At 43.3% G+C, this 15,504-nt stretch overlaps 1 protein-coding gene across 2 annotated transcripts in view; it reads left to right on the forward strand.

Annotated features, from left to right (window-relative positions):
* The window catches only part of LOC106091367 (probable ATP-dependent RNA helicase CG8611), a 78,578-nt gene that overhangs the window by 21,094 nt on the left and 41,980 nt on the right, over positions 1-15,504 (forward strand). For both annotated transcript variants that reach the window (XM_013257864.2, XM_013257865.2), the window contains exons 5-6: positions 4,839-5,029; positions 5,097-5,248. In XM_013257864.2, coding sequence (XP_013113318.2) covers positions 4,839-5,029; positions 5,097-5,248 — 343 coding nt within the window. The remainder of the gene's footprint in view (positions 1-4,838; positions 5,030-5,096; positions 5,249-15,504) is intronic.

Here is a 15,504-nt window from a genome sequence, read left to right on the forward strand (position 1 = left end):
CAAAAAAATCACCCTTTATATTCGGTGAAATAAGGGCTGGGTTTGATCGAAAGAGTTACATATTTATTCGATAATCCATTTTTCATATTAAAAGTTTTAGTACGTAAATTTGCTAACTCTGAAAATACATTTGACAATGATAGCAACTTAACACGCAAAATCACGATGTTCTCGTTCCCTTGTCAAATTCCTCTAAATGAGCGATTTCGTTCCTGTCCGTAGAACCGATCACCGCGGGAACATGATAGGTTTTGGTTAATTAAAGACGCCAATAACTCGCGTTGTCGATATGACAACAACATCATAGGCATTTAGTATTTTAGCAAGCAAAAAACAATGGCACTAATTGGTTGCGATCATCGAACTGTCACTGCATATATCTTCGCAATCATCCAATTAAGATACAAAGCCACGATGGGATTCTTGTTTGAACCGTTGAGTGGAGCGGACTTGTTTCGCTTCGCAAGAACGCATAATAGGCAGTTATTTTAAGGCAAGTTACTCAAGGATAGCTACGATAGTGTTATCCATTAGGCGGTTAATGATCTGCGTCTGTTTTGAGTGGAGCGGCAGATTTAGAGCCCGGGAGTAGGCTTATAATGGACTCCAAAGACCCAACAGCTGCATGTTGTCTGCTATTGAGACCTCTACTGGTGGAGCGGTTGCGCCAGGCTCCACATGTCGACAGATGACTGGTCAGCAGGGGCTTTTGACGAAGACACCCGGTTAAATTTTTTCGGACAAAGCCGAACCTATTTTATCTTTGCATACCTATAATTTGCCTAGGCCATCGGCCTTCTCTGGCAAACCAGCGGATGGCCTCCAGGTGACCTTAGCCTTTTGGCTGATTGCTGTGCCATTTACGAATGTAGACGAGTAGCCTTTGGGGTAGATTGCGCAGCGAATCTCCAAACCAAATTAAAGGAGTCTTTCTCGTCACCGTTTATGGTCTTCGGAACATTCGCACCAAGCCTCTCAATAAATCTGAGAGCGATGTGCCTCTTATTATTCCAAACTCTTAAAGAGCGTATTGGTTTGTCATCTGTATACTCTGATGTCCTTGCGGAAATACCTGGGTCTCCTCCAGTTTGTGACTATGCAGGCTGGTATCGGGATCGATTCAACTGATTGCTTTCGGGGATCAATGCTCAATTGAGATGTATTGTTCCGCCCTAAAGAAGATTGGCAAGATCTGACCAGGCACAGCAATGGATTTGGTCAAGAAGGAAGAGATTCCTTCGCGACCAATGGCATACACTTCGATATCAAGGATTGCTTCAGATCCTGAATCCATACTTGGGAGGTTAAGGGAATGCAATCCCAATCTTTCAACCACCGACTGGAAGACTGGTAGAATGGATGAGGCTGATGGCTACCGGAGACATGCAGTAAACTCCGGCTGTCTCGCAGATCTGAAGTCTGAAGGAGTTGTATCCTACAGAAAGTGTATAGAAGTGGTGGAGTTGGGGAATCAGAAAACAACTCAGCAGTTGTTACTGAACACTTATCTGAAAAATTATCGAACTGGAAATAAACAAGGTAGTTAACGAACATAGGCGGAGTTTGTGGCTGGAACACTTGGAGAAACGTAACTTAGGCACCGGTTTACGCAAGCTGTGGTCTAGTGTTAAGTCACTCTTGAACCTCGGTAGACAGGATGACAGGACCTCAGTCACTTTTGGCGACGTAACCGTGACTGATCCGAAGAGATTCACAGGGTTGTTGAACCGTCAATTTATTGTGCATCCCGAGAGTGACAGGGGAAGTAGAGAGAGCCATTCACCGTATCCGTGGTCTCCGAGCCGATAGACAGCCATCACACTTTACCATGGGCGAAGTAACGAATGCCATCCGTGGCGCCAAATCATCCAAGTCGTTGGGCCCCGACGGAATCTCTACACTAATGCTGAAGAAAATTGATTTGCCTTGAATTGAGTATCTTATAGTTCCCGATGACTGGAAAATGGACAGAGTGATCCTGCTACTGAAGCCTGGAAAAGACCCGAGTTTGGGGGAGTCGTACAGACCGATCTCCCTTCTCTCACCAGTCACCAGTAGCAAAGTCACTTTAGGCATTACTCCTCCCGAGCCTCGTAGGAGAATTTCCATTCGCCGAGCATCAACATGGATTTCGAAGACTGCATAGCACAACTACTGTTTTCCATGTCATCACCGCACACATTTGCCGTGGCTTTAATCCGCCCAGGTCAAGTGATAGGACGGTCCTTGTGGTACTGAACCTATCGAAGGCATTCGACATGCTCAGCCATGCCAAACTATTTGGGGACATCGCCAACACGTCCCTTCTGCCAAGCCTGAAACGCTGGGTCGCGAATTATCTGCGTGGTCGCCAGTCATGTGGAATTTAGGGATACGAAGTGTGAAACAGGAAGTTCCCCAAGGCAGGGTGATATCTCCGGCACTGTGTAACCTCTACCCATCCTCCATTCCACCCCCTCCAGATGGAGATCGTATCATATGCGGACGATTGTACGATCATGGCATCAGGCCCCCACCCATTGTTGACATCTGTGATAGCTTGAATGTATCCTCATATTTCGCTGCACGAAATCTGAAGATATCTGACTGTGATGGTCGATGGAGAAATTATTCCGACCATCAAGTATCTCAAGATACTTGGCGAAACATTTGACAGCTCCTACACATACTCCCCACATGCGACAGCAATTTGCGATAAAGTCAAAAGTTGAAACAAGGTCCTCCAGTCACTTGCCGGCAGCGTGTGGTGAGTTATGCAGGCAGCGCCAGTATGGTCTCGTCAGATCTGTGACACGCAGTGGAATAATATTCAGATCTGTCAGAATGCCGCCCTCCGAATCGCGACGGATTATCTCCTCAGTTCTCATGTGGACCACCTCAATCAGGAGACAAAGATCCTACCAGTGCGGAGACATAACTACATGCTGTCTAAGCAATACCTTTTGGGCTGTTTTCGCAGAGACTATCAGGAAAGGGGTGAGCTGGTTATCGAATATATTATAAGTTGCAATCTGGCGATTTGGTATAAAGGGAATATACCGACCTTTATTACCAGGAACCGGCAGGGGGTACTAAGTAATACTTTTGTATCGGAAGATATTAGCAGAAGGATATGCGACTGGGAAATGTTGGATGACCACAGCTTCATGATACGAAAATACCGTAGAAGTGGTCCTCAGCTAAACAGAAGAAGGCGGATTGGGATAGATTTTGGCACATATTCTGAACGACTATCCCTTCTAGACTAGAAAAGGAAGTGGAAACTGTGGAGGACATAGTCATAATGGTCAAGCGGACCACGAAGGCTCTCAATGACTCGCTTGTGTCAGCATGCCCTAGTCCATGCCAAGATGCAAACAGCGACCGCCATGGTGGACCTCAGAGCTGGTTGGTCTAAGGAAGGACTGCAGAAAACTTTTCAACAGAGCAAAAGCCACGAGAGCACCACACGATTGGGACATCTATAAGGTTGAGTTAAGAAGATATAAGGGCGAGCTGAGAAAGGCTCAGATAAAATCCTCTGCAACTCCGTAAAGGATACATCTGAGGCATCTAGGCTAAGGAAGAGACTTATTACTATGGGGTATACTCAGAAGTCAGAGAATGTATAGACAATGTTTAGTGAGGAAACACTAGAACTACTCGTTGATACACATTTCCCTGGAAATTCTCTAACGGGCAACGTGGCGCCAGAAGAGGTTGTCACTGGTATGTATTCGTCGGAGGTTATTAGGGAAATTGTGTCTGATCCGAAAATCCTTTGGGCGATAGGAAGTTTCGACTACTTTAAGTTGCTGGGCCCTGATGATGTATCACCGGTTGAATTACAAGGTGTGACTGATAGATTAATTTCCTGTCGTAGAGAGATATACTCTGCTTGTATCAGAATGTCATATATACCTGTGAGATGGAGGGGCACGAATGTCATTTTCGTCCTATTAGTCTGTCATCCTTTATGTTGAAGACTCTAGAGAGGTCGATAGAAACACATTTTAGGGCAAAGATCCCTACTTAGTACCCGACTTAGTCGCCTACAAAGAGGGTTCTCTTGATGGCAAGGAATATAAAATAAATAGTAGCATTCCTTGACATTGTAGGTGCTTTCTATAATGTTAAACCTACGTCTATCATGAAAAGCTTGAGTTTCTAGGCATCAATGTGGCCTAGTCTAGACTTGAAGAGGTCTACCGCTTTGCTGTCGCTGGCTAGAACGGACGTTTCAGTCATTGTGTCTGTCATGACAGGTTACTGTCTGATCGAAAAACATGCTGACAGACTGAAGGTTGCCAGTAACGACTTTTGCCGAAGCTGTGCGGACGTCGAGGTAGTAGAGACTAAAGAACATTTGCTGTGTGTGTGTCCCGCACTAGCAGTCAGAATGGATTACATTTTAGGTTCTTATTTCTTAGAGAACTTGTCTGATTATGCGGATGTGAACATTCGCAAGTTTTTGAGATTTTTAAAGCCATCTGGATGGTTCAAAGGTAGGAACTAGAAGGCATCTTTCTTCTGTTCCTGTGTCTGATGGCTGACTGCCACTTTAACCTTATCTAACCTACAAACCAACACTTCTCGTAGTAAAAGAAGCGCTTGATTTCAAGGGTTTTTATAAGTGGGATTTCTTAATTTTTTTTATTTACTCAATTTTAAAACGTTCTACCGATTGTGCATGTGTTTTAAAATTAGGATTTTTATGGACTTTAAATTGAGACAACCTATTGTAAAATCACTATTGCGCAAAACATTCCTTCTTCACCTACAGCAACAACAACACATATCTGCTATAAATTATTTTATTTAAATTGAATTTGTAATAAATTTTAATCTCTTATTTTCAGGATGTTGTTGGTCGTGGCATTGATGTTCCAGAAATCGATTTGGTTATTCAGTACTCTCCGCCACAAAAAACAGCAGATTTTGTTCATCGTGTTGGTCGAACAGCTCGTGCGGGACGCAATGGCCGTGCCGTATTATTTTTAACCCCAAGTGAAGTGCAATTTGTTCGTTACTTGGAAAACAAACGAATTAGGCAAGTCTTTATTAATATTTCAGATTCACTATAAGCGTATTTGTGCTTATTCAACTTCGTTTTTTAGAATATCACAAGGTGACATGGATGTATATTTAAAAGCCTTAAATGATGCAGATGGTGAAGCAAATACTGTTCAGGAAGCTGCCTCGAATTTACAACATAAATTTCAAGAATTATTGGTAGATGACAAGGAAATGCACGAAAAAGCATGTAAAGGTTAGTAATTTACCGTTTGTAAGTGTCCTTACCAATAAAAACATAAGATATTACCTAACTGCAACAGCTTGCGTTAGTGACGCTTTAGGGCAAATAAAATGGGTTTCCCATTATATCAAAGATATCATTTGAAAAATTTAAAACAATAATCAAAACGCATATTAAGGATATGAATACAGTACTTGTACCAGTACAGTGCCAATACAGTACTTGTGCTCAAACCTCTAACGCCTGGCATTTTGCGTGTCTGATATAAAGCCAAGTTTAGTTATTCTTCCATAAAAACTCTCAAAAGTTTTGAGGTATCGGAAAATTAAATTTCCTTCCAAAAAGATTGGCACAAGCATGGGATCTTAGTTTGAAAAGAACACTCTCTGTCTTGGACGTATTTAAGCGATTACCAATTTCCGGAATATCACACCGGAGCGGAGTTAACCTATTTTTGAAAAAGACCTAAATTTCTACAGCCCGGAGCCGAAATGTTTTCAGATTAAAACGATAAGAAGCACTGTTTTGTTGGCGCTTTATTGTTGTTGTAGTAGTTTGTTGTGTTCTATCTTTAGTTTGCTTAATTCTGTTGAGATTCCAGATCCAGGAAGTCTGCGACTAAGATGGAGTGTTTCTAGGGGGATCTAGGTCTGAGTCGAGTGGGTCTAAACAGGTGACGTGTGGTCCCTTTACACAATCAGGACATACATCTTGCACGTCGGAACGTAATTGAGCCAGAACCCAGAGTAGTTCTGGGGTCAATTTTTTCCGGTGCAACTGGAGGCGGGCATTCTCCAAGGACTACATTCACCCGGTAGCTATTTACCGCATCTACTACCGTGTCTGCTTGATCTAGAGGTTGTCTTTTGTAGCGCTGAACCTCAAGCTCTAGATCATGTAGACTTTTGGGCGGCAGATACCTATCTAAAAGATGATGATTTGAATGGTCTTTATGATAACAGCCCAAAAGTTTTGCTTAGGCAGCATGTGGTATGTCTTCGCTCTGGTAGTATCTTTGTCTCCTGATGCGCTTTGTTAATAAGATTGGTACAAAAAGTTACCTTTAGAGCATGAACGGATGGTCGGTGTATATAAAAGGGCTACCGAATTGCGTTATTGCTGTCACGGCATGCCATTGTCCTGTTAAGCTGTAAAAATTTAAAACCAGGCACAGGCCAATACAAATGCATATGACACTCACAAATACATGCACGGTGTGACATAACAGAGACATGTAGGTGACGATTATCATAGGTAGATCAAACGAAAAACTTCATGTTTTGAAGCATGATTTTTTGTTGCCATTGGCTATTACCTACGCGAGTGAGCTCTGCAAATAAACGGTTGCATGGAAGTGAAAAATATGGAGTACATATTTCCAAAACTAAATAACTGGTGGAGAATACACATTTTGCAATCCCATGGCAGCCGGTTGTACGTACCGGATTGACCCGATGGAATCTTCATCGGCAAGGGCTGCCGCCTCAGTGTACGTGTTCGTCTTTTTTCGTCATGGGAGAGGCACATCCCGGAGTGCCTTCTCCGTATGCTTTTGGTCCGTGCCGGGATTGAAAAGAACCCCGGACCCTGGTTCTGTTCCGTTTGCCAGAACCGCCTTCATCATCGGTCAGTGTCGGTGAGGTGTAACAGGTGCTTGGAGTGGGTACATTTCCGTTCTTGCTCTGGCCTAACTTCGCTACGGGAGTATAGTCATACTGGCTATGTCGCTAGGTGCTGTGCGAACTCAGCCAGCAGTGGGTCACAAGCGTCGCCGTCGTCGCCTTCGGCGTCCTCGTCGTCGGACTATGTGACCCCCCCGACCTCTCCCGTACGGCAATTTATGCAAGACAGCACCCTAGCCCTACTATTGCCAGGCCAGTGTCGGGAAATGTATCGTTCCTGCAGTTAAACTGCAATGGACTGCGAGGCAAGATTGATGAGATTGTGGATTTTATGAGTCGGAAGAGCATACCGGTCGCAGCGATCCAGGAGACAAAGCTGACTAACACCTGCAGCTTGCACAGTTGTCACGGCTACAATGTGCTACGTAAGGATCGCTCAAGGAATGGAGGTGGGGGATTGGCCTTCGTTATACACCATTCCGTGCAGTATAGACCTATCTCGCCTGCGCTTGACGCTAGTGACCCATACATGGAATGTATGGGGGTAGCAGTCAAGTCTGGTACTGCCGAGATAGAGATATACAACGTGTATATACCGCCGGTTGGCAGCTGTGTCCCGATTAATGGCCAGGCCTACAGCCCCGACATAAGTGGGTTGCTATCTGGCCATAGTCGTCTGGTTCTGGGGGATTTCAATGCACATCACTCGTCATGGCATTCTCCCCTAGGCAACGACCAGCGTGGCATAGCTTTGGCAGAGCAGATAGATAGCTCCACGTTTTGCACGGTGAATGAGGATGCCCCCACTAGGATTACGAGGAGGTGCAGCAGCTCGCCAGACATCTCAATCGCATCCCCTGATCTCCTGAGTGACGTATCCTGGCAAGCCGTCATCTCTTTGGGGTCAGACCACCTCCCCATAATCCTCACCATCGACCGACCACCCGACTTCATAACCTCTGAGCGCCGAACGTTCATCAACTATAAGAAGGCCAATTGGACTGGCTTCAGAGAGTATACCAATCGCCGCTTCAACGAACTGCCACCCCCCTCTGATGTGCTTGTGGCCGAGAGGAAATTCCGAGACATCATCAACGCAGCAGCCGCTCGCTTTATACCAGCCGGTCGAATACCGCAAGTGCGACCCAATTTCCCGGCGCAAGCAGTGGTACTCGCAGACGAGCGTGATGGGATTCGTGCTATGGACCCCGCTAACCCCAGAATCAGCGAGCTGAATCTGGAAATAAACAGGGTAGTCAACGAACATAAGCGGAATTTGTGGCTGGAACACTTGGAGCAATGTAACTTAGGCACCGGTGCAGGCAAATTGTGGGCCACTGTTAAGTCTCTCTCGAACCCCGGTAGACGGGACGACAGGACCTCAGTCACTTTTGGCGAGTTAACCGTGACTGATCCGAAGAGATGCGCCAGGTTGTTCAACCGTCAATTTATCGTGCATCCCGAGAGAGACAGGGCAAGGAGGAGAGCCATTCGCCGTATTCGTGGTCTCCGAGCCGATGAACAGCCATCACAATTTACCGTGGGCGAAGTTACGAATGTCATCCGTGGCGCCAAATCTTCCAAGGCGTTGGGCCCCGACGGAATCTCTACATTGATGCTGAAGAATCTGGATTTACCTGGAGTTGAGTACCTTACCACTGTCCTTAACCTGTCATTGAACACTCTTATAGTTCCCGATGTCTGGAAAATGGGCAGAGTGATCCCGCTACTGAAGCCTGGTAAAGACCCGAGTTTGGGGGAGTCGTACAGACCGATCTCCCTTCTCTCACCAGTGGCTAAGACGCTTGAGGCATTACTCCTCCCGAGCCTCGTAGGAGAATTTCCATTCGCCGAGCATCAACACGGATTTCGGAGACTGCACAGCACAACAACAGCTTTGCATGCCATCACCACACACATTTGCCGTGGCTTCAATCAACCCAGGCCATGTGATAGGACGGTCCTCGTGGCATTGGACCTATCGAAGGCATTCGACACGGTCAGCCATGCCAAATTATTTGAGGACATCGCCAACACGTCCCTCCAGCCAGGCCTTAAACGTTGGGTCGCGAATTATCTGTGTGGCCGCCAGTCATTTGTGGAATTTAGGGATAAGAAGTCAAAACACCGTAGAGTGAAACAGGGAGTTCCCCAAGGCGGGGTGATATCTCCGGCTCTGTTTAACCTCTACCTTTCCTCCATCCCACCTCCTCCAGACGGCATAGAGATCGTATCATATGCGGACGACTGTACGATCTTGGCATCAGGCCCCCCACCCATTGATGACATCTGCGATAGGTTGAACGTCTACCTCAACGAGCTTGCCTCATATTTCGCTGCAAGAAATCTGAAGATATCCGCCACCAAATCTTCAGCCACACTGTTCACTACAAATACGCGTGAGGTGAATTCTGAGCTGACTGTGATGGTCGATGGAGAATTGATTCCGACCATCAAGTGTCCCAAAATACTTGGCGTCACATTTGACAGCTCCTACACTTTCTCCCCACATGCCACAGCAATCTGCAATAAAGTCAAAAGTAGAAACAAGGTCCTCAAGTCACTCGCTGGCAGCACTTGGGGTGCAGACAAAGAAACCTTGTTGACCACGTACAAAGCAATTGGCCGGTCTGTGGTAAGTTATGCAGCGCCAGTGTGGTCACGTCAGCTTTGTGACACGCAGTGGAATAATATTCAGATCTGTCAGAATGCCGCCCTCCGAACTGCGACGGGCTGCCTCCTTAGTTCTCATGTGGACCACCTCCACCAGGAGACAAAGATCCTACCAGTGCGAAGACATAACTACATGCTGTCTAAGCAATACCTTTTGGGCTGTTATCGCAGAAATCATCCAAATCATCATCTTGTGGATAGATACCCACCGCCCAGAAGCCTTAAGGTAGATCTACATGATCTAGAGCGTGAGGTCCAGCGCTACAAGAGAGAACCTCTAGATCAAGCGGCATATCAAGCGGGTCTGAACAACATTCATGCAGACACGGTAGCAGACGCGTTAACTGGCTACCGGGTGAATGTAGTCCTTGGAGTACGACCGCCACCCATTGCACCCGAAGAAATCGACCTCCCCCGGCAAACCAGAGTGATTCTGGCTCAATTACGTTCCGGCAGATGCAGCCGCCTCAATTCCCACAGAGCTAGGATTGATGCCGACGTGCAAGATGTATGTCCCGACTGTAACCAGGGACCGCACGATACACGTCACCTGTTTAACTGCCCGGCCAGACCCACTCGACTCAGACCCAGATCCCTGTGGACGCACCCCATCTTAGTCGCGGAGTTCCTGGGTCTTGACACTCAACAGAATCAAGCAGACGAAAGATAGTACACAATAAACTGCTACAACAACAACAACAACAACACATTTTGCACATGTAAGATAATTAATAAGAATGATATATAAGATATTTTTATTTTCATTCAATAAACAGAACTAACAAAACTGGCTCGTTAAAGTTCAGTAATTTTACATACTTGAAAATATCAATCAAAAGTGGTACTGAAAATGTTCGCAAGAACATGTCTGGAAACCCTTACAGTGCCCAGCAGCATTTTATGCTTCTAAAAAAAAATAATTGTGGCGATAAGCCCACTATTTTGGCCCACAGGTACGATTTTATGTCATGAGCACTAAAATTCAATCTTTTAGTCTTAATGGTAATTCAATGCTAAACCAATAATTTTTACTGTTAAAACTTAGTTTTTTTTAAGAACATATTTTGAAAAACTAATTTTTGTTAGGAAAATTGAAAAAATCTCCGTCGCCATAAATGTCTACATAACAAATATATTAAATTTTAATCAAATCGAACAATGGAATTCATGGGTTGATTTAAATGGGATACATTTTTTGAAATTTTAAATTAATTTATTTGAAACTTAGCGTTTGAGCATGTTTAAAAAAACATAAATACAAAACTAAAAAAATTACAAGCCATCATTTAACTGGTAATAAAATATCTTTGGTTTTTTCATTTCTCAAATATTTTCAAAATTATCACTACACTCAAATGTAACGTGCAACATGGCATACATGCAGTATGCCATATTGCTTCAATATCACTTGGGATTGTGTTTGTTTTGGAATTTCAACCTATCACAGCCCTTGTTGTTGTTATTGTAGCCACATTTTCATGTGGAGGTGGTCAAGTACCTATAGGTGAGTAAGCTTGTTCCGGTCCAAAGGACCGATCGCCGCGGGAACAGGGTGGCCATTGACTATTTAAAGGCGCCAATAACTCGCCCTGTCATATCGAGCATTATAGGCACTCAGTAGCTGCGTTCGGGAACTCAAAAATTTGTGCAAATTTGCGGAATTATTTGGAAAATCCTTGAAAAATTAAAACATTGTATCCTTTTAGACAACAGGAAAAGAGCAATTATCGGTTTCTTAAATTGATGGAATCATCCTCATCGGAGAGCTACGATGAAACCAACACCATTTCTTTGAATTTGTTAAGGAGGGAAGATACTGCCATGGGACCGAGTTAGTTCTAGCTGGGCAGTTAATTTGAATTTGTTAAGGAGGGAAGATGCTGCCATGGGACCGAGTTGGTTCTAGCTGGGCAGTTAAACAAGTGACGCACAGTGGGATTAGAACAAATTAGTGCAAATTTGTCTGCCAATTGTGAACGGATACAGATATCTTCAATGATAACAAAGTGTCCGTAGCCACCACTTGAGCATATAGAATGCTCCCTTAGCCTCACATCAGTGGTTGTAGCAATTTATCTAGCTATTGGGTTGCCCAAAAAGTAATGGCGGATTTTTTAAAAGAAAGTAAATGCATTTTTAATAGAACTTAGAATGAACTTTAATCAAATATATAATTGCCATTTTGTTCGATATCCTTTTGCCATCTTCCTGGCAAAAGGTTATCGAACAAAATGGCCTTTATCTGCAAAAAACTGAACCAAGTGCGATTTTATAGCCTCATCATTGCCGAAAGTTTTACCATTTAAGGAGTTCTGCAAAGATCGAAATAAATGGTAGTCTGATGGTGCAAGGTCAGGGCTATATGGTGGATGCATCAAAAGTTCCCAGCCAAGCTCACTCAGTTTTTGGCGAGTGACCAAAGATGTGAGCGGTCTAGCGTTGTCCTGGTGGAATATGACACCTTTACAATTGACCAATTCTGGTCGCTTCTCCTTGATGGCTGTATTCAATTTGTCCAATTGTTGACAGTAAACATCCGAATTAATCGTTTGGTTCCTTGGAAGCAGCTCAAAATATACCACACCCTTCCAATCCCACCAAACAGACAGCATAACCTTCTTTTGGTGGATATTAGCCTTTGAAGTGGTTTGAGCTGGTTCACCATGCTTGGACCATGATCGTTTTCGACTAACGTTGTTGTAAACAATACATCTTTCATCTCCAGTTATTATTCGTTTTAAAAACGGATCGAATTCATTGCGTTTAAGGTGCATATCACAATCGTTGATTCGGTTTGTTAAATGAATTTCTTTCAATACATGTGGTACCTATATTAAAATTGACGCCAAACAAACAAATGTAAACAAAATTTCGCACACTTTTTTTCTAAAGCAAGCTAATAGTAACAGCTGATAACTGACAGAAGAAAGAATGCAATTACAGAGTCACAAGCCGTTGAACAAATTTGTCAACGCCGACTATATTACTACTATATTACCGACAATTACTTTTTGGGCAACCCAATACAATATCCAAAAGCATTAGATGGTTAGTCCAAGATATCTTTGTTAGCACAACAAGTGTACTTTTGTATACGGTGATGGCATGCAAAGCAATTGTAGTCCTATGCAGGCTTCGAAATGCATGCTGATGTTCGGCGTATTGAAATTGGCCAACGAATGGAGCGGGAGGAGGAGTGCCTAATGCATCTTGGCTACTGTTGAGAGATCGGTCCGTACGGCTCCCACTTGCTCGTGTCCTTTTCAGGTTTCAGTAGCGGTATCAGTCTGTCATCTTCCAAACATCGGGTACTATAATAGTGTTCAGATAGGATGAGGACAGTTGTAAGGTAATCGATTCCAGGCAGATCCATATTCTTCAGCATCAGGTTAGAGATTCTGTCTGGAACCAGCGCTTTGCTCAACTTGGCGCCACGGATGACATTCGTAGCTTCGTGCACGGTTGTTGTTGTTGATGTAGCAGTGCGTTATACACTGAAAGACTCCATCGGGCCAATGGGTACGTACAACCGGCTGCCATGGGATTGCACGGTAATTTGTAATGGCTGTCGAGCGGCTCGGAGATCACGGATGTACAAATGGCTCTCCTTCTAGCCTTTTCACTCTCAGGTCAATAAATTGACGTTTATCTATGGAAAATACCTCAAAATATCGCCAGAATTTTTTATTTAAAAAAATTGTTTTCCAAGCAAACAAATAAGAAACCAACCAAAACAAAAATCAGCTGTTTTACTGCAAATTTTCAATGGAAGTCGTTCGCGTACTTTTGGTTGCAAATTTTTTAAAGAGAGTAAAATGGCTCTTTCTCTCCTGCAAATTTTTACTGGAAAAGTACGCGAACAGACCTAGTATTTGTGCAAGAGCCGGTGCCACCCGACCTTTCACTGAGACTGTCCGCTCGATACCGCTGATTGTCCATGACATTCCGTTGCAGCTGCTCTGTATGGAGCATTCCACTATCCGCAACCTGTGGATACGCCCGGTAGCTCTCAGTTAAGCTTCTCGTGACAGCAATGAACACCACGCTGATTCCAGCCTGTGTGGTGCTCGCAGCTATCCCGTGCCGGGCCCTTTTTGTTGAGTCGCCATGGCACGGTGTTACGTTGATGATCGCATATGAATGCATTTGTTTTCGACAGATGGCAAGACTAAATTTCTGTGAAAAAAAATCTCTAAAGACAAACTCTTGCTCTGCTTTAGGCTTTCCTCGGAATAAAATCTGGACACAATTCCAATAAAATGTAAATATAAAACTTCAAAGAAATTTTTTAAAGCCAACTTTTTAAAAATTCTTCCTATACAATTTTCTGTTGGCAAAATTTTAATATATATTTTTCAAAATGTCTAAATTTTTTCTAGAGACAAAATTTCAATCAAATATTGCCTAAAAACTTTTTTCCAATTTATTTGAAAGATTAATGAAATTTTCTTTAAAGGCCGAATTGCAATGTATTTTTTCCAGTAGAAACAATTATTGTACCCTACACCACCACTGTGGTAGAGGGTATTATAACTTAGTGCATTTGTTTGCAAATCCCAGAAGGAAGGGAGATAGAACCATGATAAGAATACCAATGGACTTAGAATCACTTCCTGATTCGATTTAGCTATGCCCGTCTCAAAACATCCAGGCATTTTGCGCTCTCTGTAAATGGAACATTTACTCCTCCCAAGGAGATAGGTCCCACTGTAGTTAACTTGTATCTCCTGCTGAAAATAACTACTTCTGTCTTGCACGGATTTATACCTAGATCAGTTTCGGTTGCCAACTCCGCCGTTGCATGTAGATCTTTCTAAAGTATATCTCTTAGAGTGCTGGGAAACTTCCACTAACCGCAATTCCAGCGTCATCACCATACGCGACCACTTTCACACCTTTCTCTTCCAGAGACAATAATATATTGTTAATGGCTATATTCCAAAGTAGAGGAGACAGTACTCTCCTTGAGGTGTTCCTCTGTTGACCCATCTTTTTAGATCCACAGATCTTTATCCTGCCGTAGTGCATATTTTAGTAAGTAAGCTTGATTTAAATCTGAACGGATTTCAATGAAATTCAATAGTCCGGAATCTCGGCACTGCTTTTGAATTTCATAGAAATCGTTTCAGAATAAGCGGCCCAGATCGGACCATGTTTGGATATAGCTGCCATATAGACCGATCTCCGATATAGAGTATTGAACCCATAAAAGGGTACTTTTCATTCGATTTCGATGGAATTTGAAGCAGTGAGTTTTGGTAGACCCTTTAACCTTTTGGTCCAATGAGACACATATAGGACCATATTTGGATATAGCTGCCATATAGACTGATTTCCCGATATAAAGTATTCAGCCCATAAAGAGAGCATTTTTCATCTGAGTTCCATGCGTTTTGGTAGACCTTTCTACTCCTTCGTCGAATATTGTCTAGATCGGACCATATTTAGATATAGCTGCCATATGGATGGATCTCCCAATATAGAGTATTGAGCACTTAAACGGAGCACTTTTCGTTCGATTTCGATGAAATTTGAGGCAGTGAGTTTTGGTGACCCTTACACATTTCTGGCAAATGTGATGTACTATACCATGCGTAGAAGCCATTAAAGTTATTGAAAAAACCCACCTCCATACTGTCAATAGCGAGGCTACATTGAAAAAGACAGATTTAATATGAACATTGCAATTGTAAATTAAATAAAACTAAATTGTGCCGCAGTTGAGGGCTAAAGCCAGGACCTTCTGTTTACAAAGACGCTCTACGCATGTATCCACATCACTGTTGTTTGAATGTGATACTAATTTCCCCTTTCAGTATTTGCTAACAACACAAAAGCAAAACATTTTCTAACTCATTTTCATCAAAGATTTTCATGTTTTTTGTTTACGTTTAGAGCGTTTAAAGACACAATATCTCACCACTTGAATTAAGTTTATAAAATTGTTCTTAGTTTTGAGCATGTATTTGTGAA

Source organism: Stomoxys calcitrans, chromosome 4, assembly GCF_963082655.1.
Source record: "Stomoxys calcitrans chromosome 4, idStoCalc2.1, whole genome shotgun sequence".
Taxonomy (NCBI): domain Eukaryota; kingdom Metazoa; phylum Arthropoda; class Insecta; order Diptera; family Muscidae; genus Stomoxys; species Stomoxys calcitrans.